Raw genomic sequence first — 27,506 nt, 5'->3', positions numbered from 1 at the left:
TGTTTGGGGATATTTACTGTTGACAAGGAAATAAAATATAGTTTGGATTCTATGGGGCTGTTATCCATGCTATTGGTTGCCCTAAATTTCAAATGCTTTAGATGATGACCTTATTTAACTGTCAGGAAGAATGTAAACAAAATAGGGACTTGGGCTGTCTTTTTAAAAAATTTATTTAGATTTCAGGTTTCTTTATGTCTCAGCCATATCAGCATACATTGTCTAAAGTCATAAAGAAAAACTGACAGAAAAATGCTTCGGATCACCATGTGTTTTCAGTTGATGCCAGTAGAAACTAACTTAACCTAAGGCATTTGATGCAGGTTTATTTTTCCTTTGCAGTCACAGAGGAAACATGAAGCTGCCACTCTTGGTGTTTATTGTGTATCTGCTGTGGTTGAAAGATTGTCACTGTGCACCTACTTGGAAGGACAAAACTGCTATCCGTGGAGGCCTGAAGGGTAATGTTTGGTTTCTTTATCTGTGCTCTGTCCCATGTGCCTGTTTGCATGTCCTGCTGGCATTTACGGTGATTTACAGTTGAGAGATAACCATATTCAGGATGCCCTCTAGTTTCACGGTGAGATGTTCTCCAGGCACTTAAGCCAAGTAGACAAGACGCCAAGCATCTGGATAAAAATAGAAAATTCCAAATGCGTCTCTGAGAATGGTCCACATATCCAGATGTTTGCCATCACAGAGATAAAACTTGCCAACCTTTTGGGTTGCATTACTTGGTCTCATCCAGATGTTTGGTGTCCTCTGAGAACAGTTTTAATGAACAGTGAAATTCTTTTCTAGCATTTGAAAAATTTAAACAATTAAAGTAATCCATGCAGTTATTCTTGAGATAGTGAAAGAATGGGTTATAATGATATTGAATCTGGTTGGTCTGTGCTCATTAACTTGTGGCCTTTGCTTGATGAGATATGCTTTGAGTACTTAACAGTTAGGAAAATAAATCAGTTTAAATGTTTCTTTTTGGGGACCTGTAATTAAATTTGGAGACCAGATTAAGCTCTTTTGGTGGCCACATTGGCTATTGTGAAGAGAGAATGACAAATCATGAATTTCATACTCACTAAAGGCTTATTAAAGGGGTGTAAGAGATGTCCAGTATGTTATTAAAGAATCTTGCATTATACAAGATGCTTTCTAGGTTTTATGCCTCCTGGGAAGGTAACTGAAGCTGAAAGAAAAGGAAATTGTTCACTCTGTTTAAGGTTCCCAGTTGGGCATTTAATATAAATTGTCTGTGAAGAAAATTCAATGTTTTCTTCTAATATAAACACACTTGAGTTTTAAGGGAAAGAAAAACAATTGGATAAATGAAAACAGGCCCTGAGGAAAATGATAAGAATAGGCTTAAATGAACTCTGACTTGGCTAGAAGTTCAGAAGTGAGGAACAGAAGGTATCACCCGGGTGGTAGCCGTGTCCATGTGGCAGCTGACAGCCCAAATCATTGTGATCTGCTTTCAAAGTTTGATGCTGTTAAGAAAAAAAAAAAAACAATTAAGCCTCTGCTGGGGGAACATGAAAAGTTGGTGAACTCATTGTGTTCTGATACATTGTAATCTGATCAGATCTCACAGGAAAAAACTACAACTACATCGTAATCTTTTAGGTTTTTCCAAGGCTGGGGAGATAGATATAGATGAAGAGGTGAAGAAGGCTTTGACTGGCATGAAGCAAATGAAAATCCTGATGGAAAGAAGAGAGGAGGAACATAGCAACCTAATGAGAACCCTGAAGAAATGCAGAGAAGAAAAGCAGGTACAGTCATTGAAAATCATACCTGTCCTTAACTATATCTGGACCATAAATAGTGCATGTCTGAGTGCACTGGAGGAATTACTTATTTACCCTAATCATAGATTTTCTGGAGAGCAGCCCTTATTGGAGGAAGAGCTTGAAGAAAATTTCAGATTTCTTCAAAGAACATATTCCTTGTAGATTAGGCCTTCGAAGGACTCCAAACTCGGGAATTTGGGGGATTCGGCTCTGTTTGGGAAGTGCTGCTTTCTTAAAAATGCTTTATTGGTGCCTTTTGAGTTGGGATATTGTGTCAAAAGTGTCTTCCCTGGGCTTCCCTGGTGGCGCAGTCGTTAAGAGTCCACCTGCCGATGCAGGGGACACGGGCTCGTACCCCGGTCCGGGAAGATCCCACATGCTGCGGAGCGGCTGGGCCCGTGAGCCATGGCTGCTGAGCCTGCGCGTCCGGAGCCTGTGCTCCTCAACGGGAGAGGCCACAACAGTGAGAGGCCTGCGTACCGCAAAAAAAAAAAAAAAAAAAAAAAAAGTAGGAGTTTTTGGCTACATCAGTGGCCTCCAAAGTTTTTTTCTTTCCCATCCCTATTACCATAATTATTGTTAGCATCCACTCCTGAATATATGCATTTTAATTAATTTATTAAATTAGACATGTGAATTGCTACCGTTATTATCTCAAGGCACAGAATGCACTTAGGGATCATCATTAGCTTGGGTAGATTAAGTCCATATTTCAAATAATCTAGATATTTTGAAAATTTTTTAGCTTATTGCCAAATCTGATTAGATCAACATATTTTTACTGACACAAGGCCAAAGAGTTTGTAATGAAAAAGTGGCAGCCCTGCCATTTGCTTCTTATCTACCTGAGCTTAAGTTATTCATATTTTTTAATCTGCTGGCGGTTTTTTTCAAGAAAGTTTTAAAGCCTCCTGTTCATTTTGTGAGGGCAGATTTAGTTAAAAGTAGTTAAAAAACATCACTTACCCCAGTTCTCTTAAATGGCAAGTCATTGCAATTGGCTCCAAGTGAACAAAGAGAGAGGCAACCAGTGTCTCTTCCACAGGGTCCTCACACACAGCTGGCCACACACAATGGCCTGACACAAGCACCAGTGCATGTGAAATAGTACATTAGCCTCATCAATTTTTTAAATTCAAATACCTTTACCTAATAGTTGTTGTCCAAACTATGTATCTTATCAATGGAGAATATACATTATATTCAAGTGTCTATGGGGCATATTAAAAACTGTTCATATGTTACAGTATAAAGCTCAGTACATTTCTAAATTATAGACATTGCATGGCTCATAGTTTAATATCATTAACCATTAACATAACACTCAGAACAGTTAATTTTTTTAAAAATTTATTTTCCAACATACTCTTATAGAGGATATCAAAACTATAACAAAAATAATTTGGAAAATATTTTAAATTTTAAAATTGGGAGTAAATTACTTTTAAATTTTATTTTCATGAAAATTTTTTTTTTTTTTTTTTTTTTTTTTTTTTTTGCGGTACACGGGCCTCTCACTGTTGTGGCCTCTCCCATTGCAGAGCACAGGCTCTGGACGCGCAGGCTCAGCGGCCATAGCTCACGGGCCCAGCTGCTCCGCGGCATGTGGGATCCTCCCGGACCGGGGCACGAACCCGTGTCCCCTGCATCAGCAGGTGGACTCTCAACCACTGCGCCACCAGGGAAGCCCCATGAAAACATTTTTAATTGTGGTAAAATATGCATAACATAAGATTTGCCATCTTAACCACTTTTATGAGTACAGTTCAATAATATTAAATACATTCACAGTACTTCCCTGGTGACACAGTGGTTAAGACTCATGCTCCCAATGCAGGGGTCCCGGGTTTGATCCCTGGCCAGGCAACTAGATCCCACATGCATGCCGCAACTAAGACCAGCGAGCTGCAACTAAGACCCGGCTCAACCAAATAAATAAAGAAATATTTTTTTAAAAATGCACTCACATTATTGGACAACCAATCTCCAGAATTCATCCCATTTTGCAAAACTGTAACTCTATACCCATTAAACAACTCCCCATTTCTCCTTTCCATAGTTGATTTTTAAATTTAAAAAACACAAATACGGGGCCTCCCTGGTGGCGCAGTGGTTGAGAGTCCGCCTGCCGATGCAGGGGATACGGGTTCGTGCCCCGGTCTGGGAGGATCCCATATGCCGCGGAGCGGCTGGGCCCGTGAGCCATGGCCGCTGGGCCTGCGCGTCCGGAGCCTGTGCTCCGCAACGGGAGAGGCCACAACAGTGAGAGGCCCGCATACCGCAAAAAGAAAAAAAAAAAAAAAAAAAAAACACAAATACAAGTTCTAATATCTCTTCTCTAGACCTTGATCTACACCTAGACCTGTAGACCTATAAAGTTGGGGGTTACCAAGCTCCGGAGCTGCTGGAATTCACGGTGGCCACTGGGTGTCCCCTGATCCACTGGAGCAGGGCTACATCACAGGCTGGGACCCCAAAGCTGTAGTCAGCCTGTCACCAGCTGGTTGATTTTGCAGCCATCCCTCTCCCTGCACTGCACAGGGTCCCTGTCGAGGAAAGGAGATTGCTTGACCAACAGCTGGAAGCCCTCCTCCCTTTTGGCAGAGATCAAAAGATCTTGAGGAAATGAAAACCAGCTCCTCATGAGGAAAATGTGGAAGCCCCTCTAGCTGTGTTCTTCCCTGGTGGGCTTGTGAGTCTGGCCACCAGGAATAACCACACTAGATATCATTCACAGGCCCTTTATAAAACACATTATCACCTGCAGTCCTTCCAACATCTGAGTAAACCATCACTTTCATTTTACAGCTAAGGAAACTGAGTTTTGAGATGTTAATTAATGTTTGTTGTTGTTTTTTTTTTAATTTTTATTGGAGTATGGTTGCTTTACAATGTTGTAACCCTGTCATGACTGACCCAGGAGAAAGTCCACTGGCGCTGTGCCTGTGGAAGACCCAGTGACTTTCTGTTTTTCTCCCTTTCCCGGGCCTCCTGGAAAGCCAAGGAGGGAGCACATACTGTGGAAAGAATGCTTGGTGTGGGTCAGGTTAGCAAGTGTTAGTTTCATTTCTGACCCTGAAGAATCCCAGGAGCTAGTAGAATTTTTATTATTTCTTAAGACCTACTTATTTTATTTTTTAAAAAAATCATTGAATTATACTCTTAAGGTTTGGGTACTCATTTAAAAATTCATTTAAAAAAGGAAAAACCTGTTTAACCCTGAGTCTCCCTTCCTAAAATTATTTTCAATCTAAAATAAAGGATACTTCACACAAATTACGAATTGACAAATATGGGGTGGGTGCCCACAAGTCTCCCAGAACAAAACACATCCCATCCTCAGGTGATCCAGTGTAATCTCGATCCTCCTCATCAGCTTCTCCCTATTTATATTTAGTGCGAGCATCTGAAACTTGCTCTTACTAAAGTGGGAAACCCTAAAGCAGCTTCAAGTGATTCCCCACCCCCCTCACCCCCATCCAGGTTTGTGCGGGACTTTGAACTGCAGGAAGAGAGTTCTAAGTATGGAATCTATCACTGGGTGGAACATTTAGGGGGAAGCAGAAGGCATGGACAAGGCATTCCTGAACCAGAGACCTACTTCCTCCATGGCAACATTTCAGTTGTTACCAAAACTTGGGCCATGTGATTTGGTCATTGGTTCTTGTTACACTCTTGGAGGTGAGTGGAAGGAAATCAGATGATTTCGGACTATGTGCCTTGCTTGCTCATCTCACTTAATAGGAAACCTTAAGTGGTAGATCCTACAGTTATTCCTATTTGCTAAGAAGGAGACAGGGGCTCAGAGATGTTAAATAATTTGCCCAAGGGTCCACAGTGAGTGTAGTTTGTAACTGGACATATTGGGATTTTAGTTTATAGTGAAAATGGGCAGAATATTTAAAAGACTGATTGAGAAAATCTGGGCAGTACTGTTGCCCATCCTGGTGAGGCAACCTTCGTTGAGAAGTTGTAGGATTCCAAAATTGTTCTGCAAAGCCCAAAGAGACAAGTTAAACCTGTCTGGATCATGAGGTGCATTTGGCAGACTGGAGCCCTGCCAGGTTTCTTATGTGGGACATAGCAAATGACACCCAGCTTAGCCCCAGAATCCTGCCATGAGGGCAGCTGAAAAATCCGAGCCCTGCAGAGGAAATGTAGGGGGATTGTCAGTGCCCAGGTGTTTCTTTGGACTTAATATGCCAGGAAAGGGTGATTTCTTTTTCTTTTCCTATAGGTAAAAGTGCATACTACATTGGTGTTAGAAATTGTGCTCCTTCGTGTTTTTTTTTTCACTTAAGGGAGTCTTCATCCACTCTGAGGCTTTCTCCTTACCGACAGGTCCATTATATCCCCTAAATCCCCTGAACTACTTCTCAGGCCTGGAGGGAGCCGGTCTGCAGAAGCCCACACTTGCAGGGAGACGGGGTGGGGGTGGGGGTCTATGTGGGGCTGGCCTGGGGGGAGCTCTGGGGGCAGGGTTGACGTTCTCAGGGACAGGTGTCGCTTCTGCTGGGCGGGAGCTGGCCGAGTACAGCAGGCACCACAAGGGGGAGTGCTTGGAATGTGGATGAGAAGAACGAAGCCCCTCAGAATGCAGCATTAGAATGCAACTCACTACAAGAATTGTGATATATGGTACATAGGAATTTGATATACAAGATTTGATTTGATACACAAGAATTGTGCTTCCTTGCCGTGTTTAAGAACATACAAAAATTAAAAGCAGCATACATGAAGGAAATAAATGTGTCAACTTTGTAAGCCTTAAAAACACATCTTCCACATCCTTTAAGGACCAGAAGTGAAGACAGACAAGTAAACAGATCAGTTACAGTCATTCAGCAGAGTAGGGGCTGTGTCTTCATGGTTGCTTCACCCACAGGGAGCGAATGTCCATCCCATAGGAAGCACTCAATAAACAGCTGTTGACTGTACGAATGAACAGGTGAATAAGAACTGCCCGGTCTTCAGTAGAGGTCAAGCAGTGCTCTTCAGTTAACAGAAAGCTTCAGCGTAGATCTGTCAGACGCTAAGGTCTTGAAGAAGGAATGAGGTTTAGTATTTTTTGTTTTTGTTTTAATTTTTGGCTGCCCTGCAGGGCTTGTGGGATGTTAGTTCCCCAGCCAGGGATCGTGGAACCCGGGCCCTTGGCAGTGAGAGTGCCGAGTCCTAACCACTGGACCACCAGGGAACTCCCAGAGGTTTAGTTTAGAATACGCACATTTTGTAAAGAGTGAAATCAACTAAGGTACAACACATAGAGTCATGAAATGGACATAGGGTGTGTGTTTCTACTTTTTAATTAGGAGGCCCTGAAACTTATGAATGAAGTTCAAGAACATCTAGAAGAGGAAGAAAGGCTATGCCAGGTGTCTTTGACAGGTTCCTGGGATGAATGCAAATCTTGCCTGGAAAGTAACTGCATGAGATTTTATGCAACCTGCCAAAACAGTTGGTCCTCTATGAAAAACAAGGTAAGGGAGAAATAGAGCTCAAGATTTCTAAGTTCTTAAGGTATGTGCTTCAGCTTACTTTTAAAAATTAACTTATGTTAATATTTAGAATAGATATGGATGACCTGATATTGGCCCTTTGCAACCTAGAATCTAGCATTCATGCTTATGTATGAATCATTTGTGGATATATAATTTTTAAGTTAGAACAGCCATCCAGTGCTTGTCCCTCCCTTTCAGGACACTGTGTGTATCTCTCAGAAATACCCTGACTCTTTCTGCCTTGTATTTGTTATTTATGGACAGGTTCCCACTAGATTCTTTGAGGGCAGGAACCATATCTTATCTGCCTTCGTTTAAGCATTGTAGGCATTCAGTAAATGTTTGCTGAATTGCATTTTGAATAATAGTATTATAGTCTCTGATTTCAACCTGCTTTAATGTTTTCTCTGGAGGCCAAGCCTTTGAAGGTGTCCTCTGCCTCCTGAGTCTCTCCTTCAATGGGCTTGCCCTCTTGTGGCAGCACACACATGCCCGTGCACACACGTGTCCACATTCACGTCCCCTTTACCCCCATCCATGCACGTCCTGTAGGACTGGCATATTTTCTTTTTTGTCCCGTTTGGCTCTCTTCTGGGCAGAGGGAATCACAGAGGGTGGTGACCTGAATAGGATGAGCTCTGACCCATAAAAGACTCCTCTTCTCTTGGCCTGAATTTCCCTTCCCCTTCAAGAAGTGGAAGAGAAATTCCCCTCTCCATATCAGAGCATGCAGTAATCAGAGTCTGCACCTGTCTTGGCAGTGCCAACCCCAATTACAGAAGGAACAACCCCTAGGATAATTCATATGCCAAGTTAATTTGCCTCCACTGTTAATTGCATCTGCTCTATTTTTATAGCCACTCTCTAACATACCAGAGTATACTGGAATGAGCACTGGCTGGAAGTCAGGAGCTTTGGGGACCATTCCTATCTGTGCCTTTTGTGTGACTTTATGACAATTTCTTGGGCCTTTAAAGTTTCATTTTTGTGGCTGGGTTCAGGTAAACAGAAGCCGGCCGAGGGAGAGGCAGATGATCCACCCAGATTACTTTTTGAGAAAGGCATGAGTCTTCTAAGAATCCCTGGAGAATTCTTTGAACAGCCCTTGAGCAGGGGTGGGGAGTGCTCCCACAGTGATGTTCGATGGTTGCTATGTTCCAAAACATACAACAGGGTCATATCACTATCATACAAGGGCAACTATGTTCTGGCATGAACTTATGTGTCACATAGATGAAGTAGAACATGGTGTGACTGCTGGAAGATCTCCCCCTGAATAGGAAATTCTATAATTAGAGCTTCATTCCTTTGACTACAGCCAAGGAGGGCTTTGATCACTGGTAATATGTAACATCCCGAAGTAACCTATTTAGCTGTATTAAGCATCTATAGTTCAGTGTGAATGTATTGATCTTTTCCCTGGACTAATTTATGAGATGAGAAAGAGGAGAGCATAAAGACACAAATGGCATGCCACTGAAGGAAAAAAAAGAAAAAAGAACTAAGGCACTAAGGCAGAGGTGAAAGACAAGAGCCTTCTTCACAGTTTTCAGGCTGCATGGTCTAAAACCATGCATGCCAACCACCACCAGTACATCAGGACTGTGGCTTGTCAATAATATTGAAAACTTGGCCTTCTTAGGCCTTGGTAGGCAAACAGAAACCAGGAGGAACTTCAGACCCTATTTCCATAGTCAAAGTCAAAGCCAGGTACATGAATGTTAATAAATTATCTTAAAGTGGATCACCTTTTCCTAGTTTGCCCAGAACTATTCTTGATTTGGAATGACTACTTGTAAGTTGACATTAAAATTCACAATAAAAAAATAGTCCAAAAGAAAATTAATTTATTTAATTTCTGTCCCCCATCCCACCCCACAGCTCGAACACTTTTTCAGGAAGATATATCAGTTTCTGTTTCCTTTCCATGAAGATAATGAAAAAGACCTTCCCAGCGGTGAGAAGTTCGTTGAGGAAGATGCACAACTGACCCAGATAGAGAACATGTTCAGCCAACTGACTGTGGATGTGGGATTTCTCTATAACAGGAGTTTTGACGTCTTCAAACAGATGCAGCAAGAATTTGACCAGGCTTTTCAATCATATTTCATGTCAGATACAGACTTCATGGAGCCTTACTTTTTTCCAGCTTTTTCCAAAGAACCAGCAAAAAAAGCACATCCTGTGCAAAGCTGGAACATTCCCAGCTTCTTCCAGTTGTTTTGTAATTTCAGTCTCTCTATTTATCAAAGTGTCAGTGCAACAGTTACTGAGATGCTGAAGGCAATCGAGGATTTATCAAAACAAGACAAAGGCAAGTATTAAAAGATTATTTAGATATCTATACTAAAGTTGAGTTTTATTTAACCTGGGAAATGGTAGCCATCTCTAAGTCATTGTACAATGTTTCTGAGAGTGATGGTTTATGGATAATCAAAGTCTCACAGCCTCTTAGAAAAAGCTTTGAGGTCTGCCAAACACTAGCCTTCCCCCGTCTTTGTCGAGAGCTCTGTGGGGCTGTTCTCTGTTTCTAAAGCGAATTTTCAAAGCTGAAAAAGAAAATGCTGGTAAGGTGAGAACTTGAAAAAGACAGTTGCCTCCTTTATTAAAACTCAGGCAGATGCTTGGTTCTATTCTGCCTGAACATCATGGGGTTTCTTTAAAATCAGTCCAGGCTCCTCAACTTCCAGTTTGGGAAGAAAGCTTAGTGCTATGTAAAACCAGGTCACATTTAGTACCTTCCATGACCTCCTCTGCATCACTACTGTAATCCCTTAGATCACATCATTTATGCACAAAACCAGAGAAAATACTCAGAGACAAACCCAAGACTGTAGAAATTTCTGTAAATGATAATAATCACCTTCTTCCAATACCACTCACGCCCTCTGATATTCCATATTGGAAAAAGCAACGCTGCTTTATGTTGTTAAGGCAGAAGGAGGTAACTTCTTTGGGCTTCTGTGGAGAGCCTGGGAGTCAGCATCTCAGAAATGAGAGTTGCCGTGTGGGCCACAGGTAGAATCTGTGTTTCCTTGGACTTATCTCTCTGGAACATTAAGTCAAGGACAGGGATGCTCTTCTCTAACAAAAAATGAAACGGGCTCCTTCTAGAAATCCTGCCAGGTGTGACAACATGGATGAACCTGGAGGACATTATGCTATGTGAAATAAGCCAGACACAGAAGGACAAATATTATATCCCACTTACATGAGGAATCTAAACTAGTCAATTCCTTCCTTGCACCACCATCACCTCAGTGATAATCTGGAGATCCAGGGTCCCCTGCAAGTGCAGAAAGTAAAAACAAAAACAAAACAGCAAACCAAAAAAGCCTTTGTTACACCTTTATACTCTTCTCTCTCCAGTGTCCCTACCCTAACCAGACAGCAAGCTCAACAGAGGAGAGATTCTCTTCCCAGATTGAGTACATGAGGACAGTTTATCAAAAATAGGCAGGCAGGGGCTGTGGGGTATTTGCGTGTGGTTTCCATCACTTTTCTGGACTGGTGGTAGGTGAGGAATAAACCTATTGCCCCTAGAAAGTCCACCTAATGAGAATAAACCTTTGCCCCTTGCAGTAGGCAGAATAATAGCTTTCCAAAGATACCCAAATCCTAATCCCCAGAACCTGTGAAAATGTTAGGTTACACAGCAGGGGAGAGTAAGGTTGCAGATGGAATTGAGGTTGCTAATCAGCTGACCTTAAAATAGGGAGAGTATTTGGGGTTGTCCAGGTGGCTCCAATGAAATCACAAGGGCTCCTAAAAGTAGAAGAAGGAGGCAGAAAAGAATCAATAGAGACAGGCTCATGAGAGGAACTTGTCCCTACTTTGCCAGCTTTGAAGATAGAGGAAGAGGAATAGGAGCCAAGGGGCGGGGTGGGGTGGGGTGGGGTGGGGTGGGGTGGCGGGGCGGGTGGCCTCCAGACACTGGAAAGGCATGGAAATGGATTCTGCCTTAGAGCCTCCAGAAGAGAACAGCCCTGCCAACACCTTCATTTAGCCCACTGAGACCCACTTCAGACTTCTGACCTATAGCACTGTAAAATAATCTATGTTGTTCAAAGCACTAAATCTGTGGAATCTGTTACAATAGCAATAAGAAAGCTGCCTCCTGTCAGTTACAGTGGTTAATATCTTCTGAGTGTAAACTATGTATCTGGCAGCCTTCACAGATAGGCTTTATTTGTCATGATCATCCTAAGAGCCAAAATTAGAAAAGTAGCTAAAATTGAATAATGAACACTGTTAAAAGGAAAAAGGTGATAAAAATATAAAATATCTTGTTTAATATATTTTTAAATTTTATTGAGTGTTGTTTCATTTTAGTCTCCATATGAAAGAATTTCTTTCCTACTTTGTTCTTTCCAGACTTCAGTTGCTGAATCTGTTGAAACAGAATAAGATAGCTTTTGCAATTGTCCTCACTTGGCTTACAAATCCCTGGAGAGAATAGATGAGATCCATTCAATAAAACTGTGGTGTAGTAGCTCCACACAGCGCTGGGTGCTGGGAGCTGGGAGTGCTGGGTGCTGGGAGCTGGAAGTTCTGGGTTTTAATCCTGCCCTGGAGAATTTTGCTGTCCTTAATTTTCCCATGGGGGAAACAGGAAAGTTGGGAGGGTAGATGATTTACTAGAAGTAACTGCCTAGAAGGGTCCTCAGGCTCTGTTCTGGCATGGCCAAAGGTAGGTGATGGGCTACTCTCATGAGTACAGCATGGGGAGTTGGTTCATATAGCCCTCAATTTGCCATCCTTGAATATACCAGGTATTCATCTAGATGCTGTGAATAAGCAATGATTATGACACAGATGACACAGCCCCTAACTTTTAGGAGTTTAGTCCAGAGAAAGAAAAACAGGTCAGTGAACAATTACACTACCATATCGTAAGAGAAATGACAGAGGAAGTTACGGAAGAATGACAAGATTAAAATGACAAGACCAAATTCCTTCTCTCAAAGGACTCAGAGTCTAATAGAGAAGACAAAATTAACAGCACATAATGCAGAGTTGCTCTACAGTAGAACTCACAGGGGTTCTCTGGGGCGAGAGGAGATGCCATTAAATCTATAGGGAATGGGAGAAAATGACTTCTATTCAACAAAGGGGATGGCTGCCTTACCCACCAGAGGATCTAGCAAATGTCTCGTAGGTTTTTAAACAATAAACTTCACATTTTTTGTTTGTTGCTTTTGGCTGTGCCACGCGGCCTGCAGGATCCTAGTTCCCTGACCAGGGATCGAACCCCTGCCCCACTGCTGTGGAAGCACAGAGTCTTAACCACTGGACCGCCAGGGAAGTCCCAGTAAACTTCACAATTTATCTCGAAATGTTTCATTTTTTAACATCAAGGATTTAATATAACAGAATATCATCAGGTTAAAAATTAATAAAAAATTTTCCTAATGTGAAACACTCAATTGGGAACTGTCAATTTGCTGTTGGATGACTTCTTTTTTTCTTTTTTTGGGGATGACTTCTTTTTACATCATCATTTTTATATGGATGGTTAATTATTCCAGGGGGAAAAAAAAGTTTCTTAAAAGTTGATCTGCTTTAGATGTTTTCCTAAATCTTTGACCTACTGTTTATAACATTATATATGTGAAACGCAAAAAAGAATAGTAATAAATACCTACCACCCAGTTGAAGAAACAGACATTTCCAATATCTTTGGAATTCCAATACACATTCGAATTACAGCTTGAAAAAATTAAAATAATTACTAGAAAAAATTTTAATAGAAGCCCAAAGAGAAAAGTGGCTTACAATTCCCTATCTAGTTAACCCCAATGATATCAGAAATAATAATGATAAAAATAAGACACACTAAATTTAAAATAATTTAAATATACAAAGGAACAAAAGAAATGAAAGCTGCTGTCTCCCACCCCATCAAGTCTCTCTTCCAATAGAATTACTATGAATAATTCCTCATGATTCCTTCCTGAAAATAAAATTATATGCATTAACCTCTGTGTGCGGAGTGGGGTTTGGGGGAAGCAAGTAGTAATAATAGTAATGATGAGTAATAAATGACAGTAGTGAGACTGCTGGATTAAAGGATACATGCACTTTTCAATAGATGCCAAATTGTCCTAGCAACTGGTTGCACCAGTATGCACTCCTACGATTGAATACAACAAAAATTTTGCAAGTGCTGGTTAGAAAGAGAAATGACATTCTATCCATGCCTTTAAAGTTCAAACTCTCTAACGACACTGATGTGAAAATGCTTACTTGCAGACTCCGCCCACGGCGGCCTGAGCAGGACGGCATTGCCTGTGCGGGGCCGAGGGCTGTGCGGAGAACTTCGCCAGAACTCGTCGGAATGTTTCCAATTTCACGCAAGATGCCAAAAATGTCAGGATTACCTACGGGAAGGTAAATGATTATTATGTTCTCAGGGTTTCGACTGTATTCTGGTCAGAGGTCACAAATCGCACTTTTACAGGCATCGTGATTCATTTGCTTCCCTTCAAGCTCTTTTTGGCGTGCTCATTGCCGTCTGGGGGTGTTCAGGGCAGTTTTATAAACGTTTATTATTCAAAAGTAGGTCAATTTACTTTTCCCCTTTTAAAAATTCCCTCATTATTCCCGTGAAAAATTTTTATGGTTAAAGACCAAGCGAACACTCTTGTGTGCAAAAGAGAACTCAGAGCAAATTAGGGCAACTTCTTTCTTCTTACTGCAGAGAAAGAAAACCACCCATGAAGAAATCTTCAAAATGTGTAAGCAAATTTTTAGCCAAGTAAGTTTTTTTTTCAAGTGGCATTAACTCTTTCCAGATGGTGGGTTAATTACTAATTAGTATTTAAATACAGATAGTAGCTTCTCCTCCCAAGCCCTGAGCAGCGCGTTTCGCCTCCTCCCAGATCTGACCAAGAGCGGTTTTCTTTGCTTCCCCAGGTGAAAAATTCTCTCCACCGGCTCTTCCCCCTTTCCTCCAACCCCCATGTCCCTTCCCCTCCCCAGCTGAAGTCACTTCCCATCCGCTAGGGTCTGAACGCAAATTTTCTTGCAAAATCCAAGAAGAGCTTTTGATTCCTGTGCTTCTGCTTTTTACCTTGCCAAAGCCCTAAGGGAAGGAAATTCTAAAAAATGTGGCTAAGATTTGGAGCAAGAGATTGAATATAAACTGGACCTTTTTATTAGAGCAGATGAGGGTCTTATTTCTTCAGAATTGCTCCCTGGGTGACTTTCTGCAGCTCTGTTTCATCATTTGGGAAATGAAATTAATATAGCTACTTCACACAGGTATTTTGAGGATTAAATAAAATGTCTGAAGTACTCATGATTCTCATTATTCAAGTGTTTGTTTTTCAAGTCACAGTTACAAGGTTGCATACAGACAACAGAAGTTTTTACAAGAGAAAAATATACACTAATATACTGACCTCTTACAAAAATAGCCCCACTCAAACATGCCACCTATGTATCATTAACTTCCTTTAACTTCCAGTTAAAAGCTTTGAAGAATAATCTCTCCCTGATTGTCATAAGATAATAGAGAAGATGGGGGTGGGTGGGAAGTGATTGGAAGAAGGTGAAGGAAAAGTACAAACTTCAGTTACGAGATAAATAAGTACTTGGGCTGTAATGTACAACATGATGACTATAGCTAAAGCTGCTGTGTGATATATAGGAAGGTTGTTAAGAGAGTAGATCCTAAAGGTTCTCATCACAAGGAGAATGTTTTTTCTTTTTAATTGTATCTGTATGAGACGATGGATGTTAACTAAACCCACAACAGTAATCAATTCAGAATATATTGTGAATATGTAAGCCAAACCATCATGTTGTATACCTAAAACTTATACAGTGATGTATGTCAATTATTTCTCAACAAACTGAAAAAAGAAAGACAATATATAAGAAATCAGATAATACAGTATAAACATATCAAATAATCAGTATACATCATCACACAGTATACATGCAGTATAAATTGATTGCTGCAAAGGTAAAACACAGAGGAAAGGCTGTCCTAATGTGCTCCCATACAATTTTTTTTTTTTTTTTTTGGCTGCTTTGGGTCTTCATTGCTGCGTGCGGGCTTTCTCTAGTTGCGGTGAGTGGGGACTACTCTTTGTTGCGGTGCGTGGGCTTCTCATTGCTGTGGCTTCTCTTGTTGCGGACCACAGGCTCTAGGCACATGGGTTTCAGTAGTTGTGGTTCGCGGGCTCTAGAGCACAGGCTCAGTAGTTATGGCGCACGGGCTTAGTTGCTCTGCAGCATGTGGGATCTTCCCGGCCCAGGGCTCGATCCCGTGTGCCCTGCATTGGCAGGCAGATTCTGAACCACTGCACCACCAGGAAAGCCCTCCCATACAATTTAAACTTTTATATTTTATGATAAATGTATATAGAGTAAAATAATAGAAACACATGTGCCTAATACTAGATGAAGAAATAAAACATTACCAGAATTGATGAAGCCCCCGCTGAGCCCCTTCCACATCACATCCTCTTTATCCCCTTATAAGGAAATCGTTTTGGTTTTTTTTTCTTCCAGTTTTATTGAGATATAATTGACATACAGCACTTATAAATTTAATGATTTGACATCGTGAAATGATTAACACAGTAAGTTTAGTAAACATTCATCATCTCATATAAAAAACTTTTTTTTTTTTTTTTTTCCGTACGCGGGCCTCTCACTGCTGTGGCCCCCCCCGCCGCGGAGCACAGGCTCCGGACGCGCAGGCCCAGCGGCCACGGCTCACGGGCCCAGCCGCTCCGCGGCACATGGGATCCTCCCAGACCGGGGCACGAACCCGCATCCCCTGCATCGGCAGGCGGACTCCCAACCACCGCGCCACCAGGGAGGCCCTAAAAAACTTTTTTAAAAAGAAAAACATTTTTTCCTTGTATGAGAACTCTTAGGATTTACTCTCTTAACAATTTTCATATATAACATATACCAATGTTAATTATATTAATCATGTTGTATATTACATCCCTAGTACTAACTTATAACTTGAAGTTTGTAACTTTTAACCACCTTTGTCACCATCACTGACTATATTCCCCACACAGTAGGAAACTTCTATTTTGAATTTGGTGCTTATTATTTCCTTGTATTTCTTTTTTAAAAATTTATTTTATTGAAATATAGTTGATTTACAATGTGTCAATTTCTACTGTACAGCAAAGTGATTCACTTATACATATATATATACATTCTTTTTTCATATTCTCTTCCATTATAGTTTATCACAGGATATTGAATATAGTTCCGTGTGCTATACAGTAGGACCTTGTTGTTTTCCTTGTGTTTCTTTATACTTTTATCATATGTTTATATATAGCACATATACACACGTATACCATACATAGCAATGTTTTACATGTTTTTAGTTTTTATATTGTCAAAGTATAACTTTTAAGCTTAAAAATATGACTCATACAAGTACAAAATGAGCATGTTAAGATTGATTTATTCCGGGCTTCCCTGGTGGCGCAGTGGTTGAGAGTCCGCCTACCGATGCAGGGGACACGGGTTTGTGCCCCGGTCCCGGGGGGATCCCACATGCCGCGGAGCGGCTGGGCCCGTGGGCCATGGCCGTTGAGCCTGCGCGTCCGGAGCCTGTGCTCCGCAGTGGGAGAGGCCACAACAGCGTGAGGCCCACATACCGCAAAAAAAAAAAAAAGATTGATTTATTCCATTAATAAGGGAATGAGCAGAGTGATTAAGCTGGTTTAAAGGAGTACAGGAGAGACTGAAGTATTTACAGTCAAGGATAGACAGAATGTTGAAGTAAGACTGCAAAGTTAGATATAAAACTAGTTAATGTACTGAAGGGCAATAAAACTGTAACTTTTGCAGTTATGATTTCTATCGGACCAAAATAATTTGTCTCTACTCAACAAAAATTATTTGCAACTTTTCAATCTGTAATTTACATCTAATTTCGTGGAGTCTGGCCCGAATCAACAGTGAATAGTAAATCCAACAAAGGATCATTTCCCTAGAGAATTAAGTAATCTTTGGGTGGACCTCTTAGACAGTACTGTGTGTGACATTGAAAGGACACACAGCCATTCTACTGCATTGTTTCCAAGTTTTGGATAATATTTCTTAATATATAAATGTTATATATTCTTAATATATAAATGTTATGTATTCTTTTGCACCTTGGTGTTTCACTCAGTACAGTTTGGGAGATTTAGTCATGTGAATGCGTGTGGTTCTAATTTCACGAATTCATTGTTGTATGTTAGTCTGTGTAAGCACATTACAATTTATCCATTCTCCTGCTGAAGCACATTTAAGTTGCTTCCAGTGTTTTACAAACAACTCTTGTATGTTTTGTCAAACAATGATTTTGCCTCTTTTATCAACATTTGACTCATTCTTTGTTCTAAGGCTAAGCATACAGCTGTAATTATAATCTTATATTTGAAAAATATAAATGAAATGTGTTCCAAAACATTATAAATCTTTTTTTTTCATTGTTTACCATACATTTTTGGTCCCAATTTTAAATGGACTCACTGTAAGTAGCTCTTTTTCCGTACCAGTTACTGGTACTAGATGTATACACCTAAATTCAAAATAGTAGTTTCAAGATAAAGGAGTTTGATGTGGAATGGTCACAGTGGGGGTTCATCTGTTTGGGTTATATTTTATTTCTTAATATAGGAGGTAGGCACATGGAATTTATACCAAGGAATATCTGTCTCCAGCCCAGTTTCTGTTACATGAGACCATATAATTATCAATTAAACTGGATCTCTTTTGAAAGTGATGTAGGCAATATTAATAATTGCTTGACAACCACAGGTATAAACTGGAAACTCACAGGCAGAAGGTGATACATGCACACTAGATTAAAGACAAAACAGCCACAGTATTTTGCAGCTCCTCCCATCAAAAGCTGGAGTCTGTTTTTTCAACCTGAGAATCTGGGCTCGGCCATGGGTCTGTCCTTAAGCAACAAGATATTGGCAAATGTGAGTGGCTTGAAATGCACTTGTGAATTAAAGTTGTCCTCTCTTGCTACTGGAAGCCTATCCACCACTGCGTGATCAAGCCCAGGCTAGCCTTCTGGAAGATGAAAGGTCCCAGCCATGCCAGCTGAGACCCTCAAAATGTGAGGGTCTAGACCATCCAGCCCCAGCTGAGCTAGCTCAGACATAAGAATAGTCCAACCAACCCACAAAAACATGAGAAATAATAAATATATTTTTGTTGTGCAACAAAAGCTAATGGATGCATATTGTCACATTTCATGAGACACCTGTTAAATGTGGGTTTTCTTTCTTCCTTTTCTTGAAACACTCATTCTCATGTCTATATGGTGACTAAAAAAATGCCTTAAGGTACTGTGGGTCCCACTGATCATGTGAGTGTTTTTTTTTAAGTAACAGCATTAAGATATAGTTTATATACCATAAAGTATACAATTCAGTGTTTTTTAGTATACTCACAAAGTTGTATAACCATCATCACTATCTAATTCCAGAACATTTTCACCCCAAAAAAGCAACTCCATACTCATTGGCTGTCATTTCCCATTCCCTGCCCCTTTCCCCTACCCAGCCCCTGGCAACCACTAATCTGCTTTCTGTCTCTGAATTTGCCTATTCGGGGTATGTCATATAAATGAAATCATACAATATGTGGTCTTTTGTGACTGACTTCTTTAACTTGGCATAATTTTTTCAAGGTTTATCCATACTGTAGCATCTCTCAGAACTTCATTCCTTTTTATGGCTGCTTAATATTCCATTATATGGATATACCACATTCTGTTTATTTGCTCATTAGCTGATGGATATTTGGTTTGTTTCTACTTTTTGGCTATTGTAAGTAATGTTGCTATGAACATTTGTGTATAAGTTTTTGTTTGGACATATGTTTTCAATTTTCTTGGGTATATACCATGAAATATATATGGGTCATATGGTAACTCTATGTTTAACATTTTGAGGAACTATTAAACTCTCTTCCAAAGTGGATTACCATTTGCATTCTCACAGAAATGTACAAGGGTTCTAATTTCTCCACATCCTTGACAACACTTGTTATTGCCCATCATTTTTATTTTAGCCAACCTAGTGGATGTGAAGTGGTATCTCATTGTGATTTTTTTCTTGTATTTCTCTAATCACTAATAATATCAAGCATCTTTTCATGTTTTTATTGGCCATTTGCATGTCTTCTTTGGAGAAATGTCTTCAAATTCTTTGTCCATATTTTAATTTTGTTATTTGTCTTTTTATTGTTGAGTTGTAAGAGGTTTTTTTTACATATTCTAGATACCAAACACTCATCAGATATATTATTTGAAAATATTTTCTCCCATTCTATGTGCTGTCTTTTCACTTTCTTGATGATGTCCTTTGAAGCATGGAAGTTTTTTATTTTGATGAAGTCTACATTATTTCTTTTCTTTTTTTATTTTGGTGTCATATCTAAGAAACCATTGCCCATCCAAGGTCACACAGGTTTATGCTTATGCTTTCTTCTAAGAGTTTTATATATTTAGTTCTTGCACTTAAGTCTGTGATGCATTTCGAGTTAATTTTTGTATATGGTATGAGGTAGGGATCCAGTTTCTTTCTTTTGCAATTGGATATCCAGTTGTCTCAGTTTCACTTGTTGAAAAACTATTCTTTCCCGTGTAGAATTGTCTTGGCACTCTTGTTGAAAATTCATGGACAGCAAAAGTAAGGGCTTATTTCTGGACTCCCAATTCTCTTCCATTTGTCCATATATCTATCCTATGCCAATTCCATACTGTCTTTTTTTTTTTAATAAATTTATTTTTTTATTTTTTTAAAATAAATTTATTTATTTATTTTTGGCTGCGTTGGGTCTTCGTTTCTGTGCAAGGGCCCTCTCCAGTTGCAGCGAGCAGGGGCCACTCCTCATCGCGGTGCGTGGGCCTCTCACTATTGCAGCCTCTGTTGTTGCAGAGTGCAGGCTCAGCAGTTGTTGCTCACGGGCCCAGTTGCTCCGCAGCATGCGGGATCCTCCCAGACCAGGGCTCGAACCCGCATCCCCCACACCGGCAGGCAGACTCTCAACCACTGTGCCACCAGGGAAGCCCCTCATACTGTCTTGATTATTGTACTTTGTAGTAAGTTTTGAAATTGGGAAGTGTGAGTGCTCCAGTGTTGTTCTTCGTTTTCAAGATTGTTTTGGCTATTATGGATCCTTTGCATTTCCATGTCAATTTTGGGATCAGCTTGTCAGTTTCTACAAAAAGGGCAGTTAAGATTTTGATAGGGATTGCATTAAATCTATAGGTCAATTTGTGAAGTATGGCCTTCTTGACAATATTAAGTCTTCCCGTTCATGAAAATAGATGTTTTTCCATTTATTTGTCATCTTTAATTTTTTTCACAGTGTGTTTTAGTTTTCAATACAAGTCTTACACTTCTTTTAAAAAATTTGTTCATAAGCATATGGTTCTTTTTATGCTATTGTGAGTGGAATTTTCTTAATTTCATTTTTGGATTGTTCATTGTTAGTGTATAGAAATACAACTGATATGCATATATTGATCTTGTGTTCTGCAACCTTGCTGATTTATTACTTTTCTAAAAACAAAATTTATTTATTTATTTATTTTTGGCTGCACTGGGTCTCCGTTGCTGCAGGCAGGCTTTCTCTAGTTGCGGTGAGCAGGGCTACTCTTCGTTGAGGTGCGCAGGCTTCTCATTCTGGTGGCTTCTCTTGTTGCAGAGCACAGGCTTTAGGGCACACGGGCATCAGTAGTTGTGGCACACAGGCTTAGTTGCTCCACAACATGTGGGATCTTCCCGGACCAGGGCTCGAACCCATGTCTCCTGCACTGGCAGGCAGATTCTTAACCACTGCACCACCAGGGAAGCCCTGACTTATTACCTTTAATAGTTGTGTGTGTGTGTGTGTGTGTGTGTATGTATTCCTTAGGATTTTTTGTATACATGACTATGTCATCTATGAATAGAGATAGTTTTACTTTTTCCTTTCTCATGCGATTGCGTTTTGCACATAGTTTCACCTTTATTTTAAGGAAATCTTTTTCCACTCTCTAAAAGAGTAAATGAGTGTCCCTTGTAGAATTCTCCTTGCCTAATATCATGAGGGAAGTCACCACCTTCTTCCCCCATAATTAAAAAAAAAAAAAAACTACACCACTATTCTAAAAGTTAACAACTCTAAACTTGCAAATGAAGACATTTTAAAACAGTATCTGGATCTCCTTTCAAATGTACACTGTATTTTGTTAACTGTGACTCTCTTTGTTTTCAAAATATTTTCTTGAATTACTTTTCAAATGTACACTATTGCAAATTTTTTTACCTGCAAGTACAAAGGTCTCCCTCTCCTGAAGATCCCAACACAATTTTTGGAAAAGTGTGAAGGCTGGAGGATCTTGCATTATATCTACATCTCAAAAAGAAACAGTAACTGATTTTTAAGGCTTGAGATGAGGTAGTCACCTAGCTTCTGGTTGGTGGATTCTCCCCCACCCCTATCTTCCTGAAGGCATGATTTCTTAGTAAACGGCAGAAGACATAGTCGAAAGAGCCTGTGATCTTCTTCTACAATAACAATCTTTTATGATCCCAGATGCCCTAACACATAGACACTTCTGTAGTCTGCAGATAAATAATCTTTACACAGTATCAAGATGCTCATCAGCGCAGCTCTATAAATTCCTTTAACCCTGTTTCAGTTCAGAAGGACTGTTGTGCAATAATAACACAGAGCTGCAGAATCTTAGTGACCTGGAAACACAAAGGTTTCTTTCTCTCTCTCTGTGTCTTGTCAATTACAGCTTGCATGGGAGCTCTGCTGCACATCTCCTCACTCAGGATGATGGAGCCTCCACCATATGGAGCAAAACTAGTTCCACTGTCAGGGGAGGGAGGGTGATAAATCCTAAACCATTCTTAAAGGATTCCTCCAGCAGTAAGACACGTCACTTTGAATATGGCCATGCTCAACTTCCAGGTGGCAGAAAAGTGCAATCTCCCATGTGTCCTGATGAGAGTATAAGTGAGCAGCCCTAATGACCTTCAGAGACACTATGGAAAGGAAGACAAGGAAAAGGAACATTTTAAATCTTCAGTGTGTGCTGGCTCTGTGAGCAGGCATTCTGCAGTGTTATTTCATTCATGCCGATTGTACCTGGCTGAAAACTCACTCAAGGTCAAAAGGCTGGAAGTAGAAAGCTTAAGGGCTGGGACTTAAATCCACAACACCCAACTCCAAGTCCCACATACCTTTTTCTTTACCATGTTACTTTCTTCTTTGCTAGACTGTCCTGATGTTCCTAAACTATACTCAAAAGTAGACGAGGCCCTTGAGTTGGTCAACATATCCAATCAGCAATATGCCCAGGTTCTCCAGATGACCCAGCATCACTTGGAGGACACTACATATCTGATGGAGAAGATGAGAGAGCAGTTTGGCTGGGTGACAGAACTGGCAAACCAGACCCTAGGAACCAAGAACGTCTTCAATTTCATAAAGGTAATGGAGAGACTCAAGAGCAGATATGGAGACTAAGTGTGCATACATTGATTTTTCTGTTAATTTACTTATTAATTACATCTGAATTTGAAAACAGGCTCTAGAAGGATATTCATACTTCCATTGTGATTGTACTCAGGCTGACTTGTGCATGGTCTTTAGAAAACAAGAAACTCTATAAAGAAAACCAATTTAAAACACAAAGTAGGGCCTCCCTGGTGGCGCAGTGGTTGAGAGTCCGCCTGCCGATGCAGGGGATACGGGTTCGTGCCCCGGTCTGGGAGGATCCCATATGCCGCGGAGCGGCTGGGCCCGTGAGCCATGGCCGCTGGGCCTGCGCATCCGGAGCCTGTGCTCCGCAACGGGAGAGGCCACAACAGTGAGAGGCCCGCATACCGCAAAAAGAAAAAACAAACAAACAAACAAACAAACAAACAAAACACAAAGTACTTTCTAATCCAGAGATGGCTAATTCTGCTTAGAGCTGTAGTGCAGATACAAGTAACCGTGAAGAAACCTGGCCAATGTCGTTTTTAAGGGAGAAAACTTTCAGGTAAAGCAACTTGAGAACAAAGGCTGACTCTGAAATTTACCAGCTGAATAAGTTTGGGAAAGTTCTGTAATCTTTCTAGGCCTCAGTTTTTCCATCTGGAAAATGGGAATAATAATAGCTACCTTAAAATTGATGTCTGTAAAACAATGAGTATAAGTTCCTTATACTCAAGGTACTGACTTACCTTGAAAATTAAACACAGTTATATATATATATTTTTTGTTTGTTTGTTTGTTTTTTTAATTTATTTTTTATTTATTTATTTGTGGCTGCATTGGGTCTTCATTGCTGTGCGCGGCCTTTCTCTAGTTGCAGCGAGCGGGGGCTACCCTTTGTTGCGGTGTGCAGGCTTCTCACTGCGGTGGCTTCTCTTGTTGCAGAGCACGGGCTCTAGGCGTGCAGGCTTCAGTAGTTGTGGCACGCAGGCTCAGCAGTTGTGGCTCACGGGATCTAGAGTGCAGGCTCAGTGGTTGTGGCGCACAGGCTTAGTTGCTCTGCAGCATGTGGGATCTTCCCGGGCCAGGCCCAAACCCGTGTCCCCTGCATTGGCAGGCAGACTCTCAACCACTGCGCCACCGGGGAAGCCCCACAGTTATATATTAATATTCACATATAAACATTGCCATCTTAAGTTGCACTTATACCATGTCTCCCACTTGCAATCAATAACTCCTGTTGCATAACATAAAATAGTGATTGAATTTCTTCCCTGATGCACCCCCTTTACACACCATATTACATTAATATACGATGCACCAGGCAAGTGATTTCTGATGAGGTTGGTATTGGTGGGCTCCTAGAAAGACCCAGATACAAAAATCACCGGCAGAGCAATTGAAGGTACAATATTTTGTGTAGCATGTAATGTTAACAGTCCCCCGGGATCCCTTTACCAACTCCAGCTGGTGCTGCTGCTAACTGCTCACCCCTAGCCTTCTCCAAAGGGTTGTCCTTGGGGCCACTTATGCTCCAGAGCTCCCTGCAGGGTCAGGCTGAGGCTGGAGGTCACCTGAAGGCCACCTCCCAGATTAGCTTCTCCCTCTTCTCTATCTTGCTCGCCTCATCCCCCTAAAAGTTTTACTGAAAGTACCCTTAATAAATAACTGTGTCAGAATCTCAGGCTCTGCTTCTAGGCAATCTGACCTAAGACATTCTGTATCCTAGTGGTTCACTCTCTTTTAAGGTACAAGGTTGTAGTTTGAGAAATAAGTTTAGAGAGTCACAACCAGCACATTAAACAAACAAACAAACAAAAGCAGAATAGGACACACCAGAAGAAAAAATATTAGAGTGCATTGCATTTAATAAGTCAGATGCATATGTCATGGAACTTTCATTTCCATGATGTGTGTTTATATATGTGTATAACTTATATGTAAGATGTGGTTTTTTTTCTTTTTCTATTTGAGTATAGTCGATTTACAATGTTGCATTAGTTTCAGGTGTACAGCAAAGTTATTCAGTTATATATATGTCAATATATTCTTTTATTTATACATTCTTTTTCAGATTCTTTTCCATTACAGGTTATTATAAGATATTGAATGTAGTTCCCTGTGCTATACAGTAGGTCCTTGTTGTTTATCTATTTTATATATAGTGGTATGTATCTGTTAATCCCAAACTCCTAATTTATCCCTCCGCTGCCTTTCCCCTTTGGTAACCATAAGTTTGTTTTCTAAGAAATGTATGTTTTTGAGTCATGATGACAAATGTGTTTATAACTGTAGACCATAGTCAAAAGGTTTTGAAAGCCACTATCAATTCCTGCTGACTCTCTATTACTTCATTAGATAGATCATTCCCTAGGAGAGTAAAATAATGTGATATATTTGATCATTCTCACAAATATAGACTTTTAGTTTAAAGAGGAAAAATTCTTGTAAGGAATGAGGGAAAGAATAAATTTTTTTTTTTTTTTTGCGGTTCGCCGGTGTCTCACTGTTGTGGCCTCTCCCGTTGCGGAGCACAGGCTCCGGACGCGCAGGCTCAGCGGCCATGGCTCATGGGCCCAGCCGCTCCGTGGCATGTGGGATCTTCCCAGACCAGGGCATGAACCCGCGTCCCCTGCATCGGCAGGCAGACTCTCAACCACTGCGCCACCAGGGAAGCCCAGAATAAAATTTTAAGAAAAATTTTAGCAGTGCTTTCAATCTTTAGAAAAGTAGAGCCAATATTTAACTGTTTTTATCATCGTCAGGATTTCCATTCTATGTTTCAATTTGCTTCCATTCTAGTGGCTCTGAGTAACATTAACTGATTTAACTAAAATGTATGGTATTGATAACAAAGACACTTCTATACAAAAAACTCCATAGAAAATAAAATTATGGTTTTCAATGATACATTTTTCTAATAATAATCACTGCTAAAGAGCACTCAGTATTCGTCTGGCAATGTTCTAAGAACTTTTCCCGTGTATTAGATCATTTAATACTCTGTGTTCCTATAAGGTGAGTATGATTGTTTTACAGATTTTTCAGATGAGGTACAGAGAAGTTAAACAACTTGTCTGAGGTCGCACAGCTAGTAACTGGTAGAATTGAGATTCAAGGCCAAACAGCTTTTCTTCAGATTCCTTGGACTTAACCACTTTGCTGAACCGCTTGTAAAACTTATTTTTCTTTAAACAGCTCTTAGTTCATCATGTAATGGAAAGTGCAAATTTGTAAAACAGCACATGCTGAAGAGGAATCTTTTGTAAAACAATATACAAATTCCAGCAGGTGAAAAAAGTTATGCTTTTTAGGTTGTAGTTACATGTTAGCATTATAATTGTTTATTGAACTAGATGTAAACGCTTTATGCAGTTTTTATGTGTGTTATATGTATCAAAAGGAAAAGGGGGAAAGTTATGTTAGCTTTATAAACTAGAATTAAGAAATCACCAGTGTTAATTTGGCTTCTTAATATTCTTAATTTTTTTGATAGGGAAATTTATTTGAACACATTTTCAAAATAGTTCTTTTTTTATATAAATTTATTTATTTTATTTTTAGCTGCGTTGGGTCTTCGTTGCTGTGTGCAGGCTTTCTCTAGTTGTGGCGAGCAGGGGCTGCTCTTTTTTGCAGTGCGCGGACTTCTCATTGCAGTGGCTTCTCTTGTTGTGGAGCACGGGCTCTAGGCACACGGGGTTCAGTAGTTGTGACACAGGGGCTCAGTAGTTGTGGCTCGCGGGCTCCAGAGCACAGGCTCAGTAGTTGTGGCGCATGGGCTTAGTTGCTCCGCAGCATGTGGGATCTTCCCGGACCAGGGCTCAAATCCATGTCCCCTGCATTGGCAGGCAGATTCTTAACCACTGTGCCACCAGGGAAGCCCCAAAATAGTTCTCTTAAGGTTACATCAAGTTGCATGTCATTACAGTTTCATTTAAATTATTAAAATCAAAGTATATGCCCTTGAGAACTCATTAAGAAAGTAAACGACATGCATTTCAGATGACTGGTTCTTACAAAAATCACACATACAGCCATAAATTGTAAATTTCCTGTGGAAACTCAGTACAAAACTTGGTACATCACATTAGTATCTGTGACACAGACAGTAGCGCTCACCAAATATTCCATCCGCTCACTCACACTTTCTTGCTCCTCTTGCAGTTAAATGGTGCCATGTGTTAAGTTCTGGCCAATGAAATGGGAACAAAAATGAAAAGAGTTATTTCTAGACTGAGATAGAGAAGAGCCTGTGTGTGATTATCCATTCTCTTTCTCTGCTGAGGATGTAAAGAAAGCCGTGCGTTATTACATGTGCTACAGCACATGTGAGATGATGTTCCTTTCTCAGCCAGGGTCCTGAGCATCTAGGTGGTTCAGAGCCCTTGTGATGGGCATGTAACATGAGTGAGAAATAAATTATAAGAAGCCACTGGAATGCTGGGGCTAATTTGTTACCTCAGCACAACTTAGCCTATCCTGACTAATGTGGTATTAAATTAATGCTGAATGTGTGCTGGAATTTAGTAATCTTTTGTTGTATAATCCTTCTTCTTAGGTAGTTCCAGGTGTTCATGAAGGAAATTTTTCCAAACGAGATGTAACGATGACAGAGGTAAGCATTCTGCCTTCCCCTAGTTTCACACTCACCACCCCTCATGAAGAAAGTGCTGAGAGTTCTAACTTCATTAGCTACATGCTGGCCAAAGCTGTACAGCATTTTAAGGAACATTTTAAATCTTGGTAA

General features: G+C 40.4%; 1 protein-coding gene across 1 annotated transcript; it reads left to right on the top strand.

Annotated features, from left to right (window-relative positions):
- Positions 1 to 355: 355 nt before the first annotated feature.
- On the top strand, positions 356 to 27,506 carry CLUL1 (clusterin like 1; the record flags this gene model as incomplete). Its single annotated transcript, XM_082640784.1, has 7 exons — positions 356 to 461; positions 1,627 to 1,775; positions 7,103 to 7,270; positions 9,173 to 9,605; positions 13,544 to 13,681; positions 22,557 to 22,771; positions 27,318 to 27,506. 7 exons carry the CDS (start codon positions 356 to 358, stop codon positions 27,504 to 27,506), a joined length of 1,398 nt encoding a protein of 465 aa, XP_082496910.1.

This window comes from Mesoplodon mirus (assembly GCF_964341445.2).
Source record: "Mesoplodon mirus genome assembly, chromosome: 13".
In the NCBI taxonomy this organism is placed as follows: domain Eukaryota; kingdom Metazoa; phylum Chordata; class Mammalia; order Artiodactyla; family Ziphiidae; genus Mesoplodon; species Mesoplodon mirus.
This window is presented reverse-complemented; position numbering and strand designations above follow the sequence as displayed.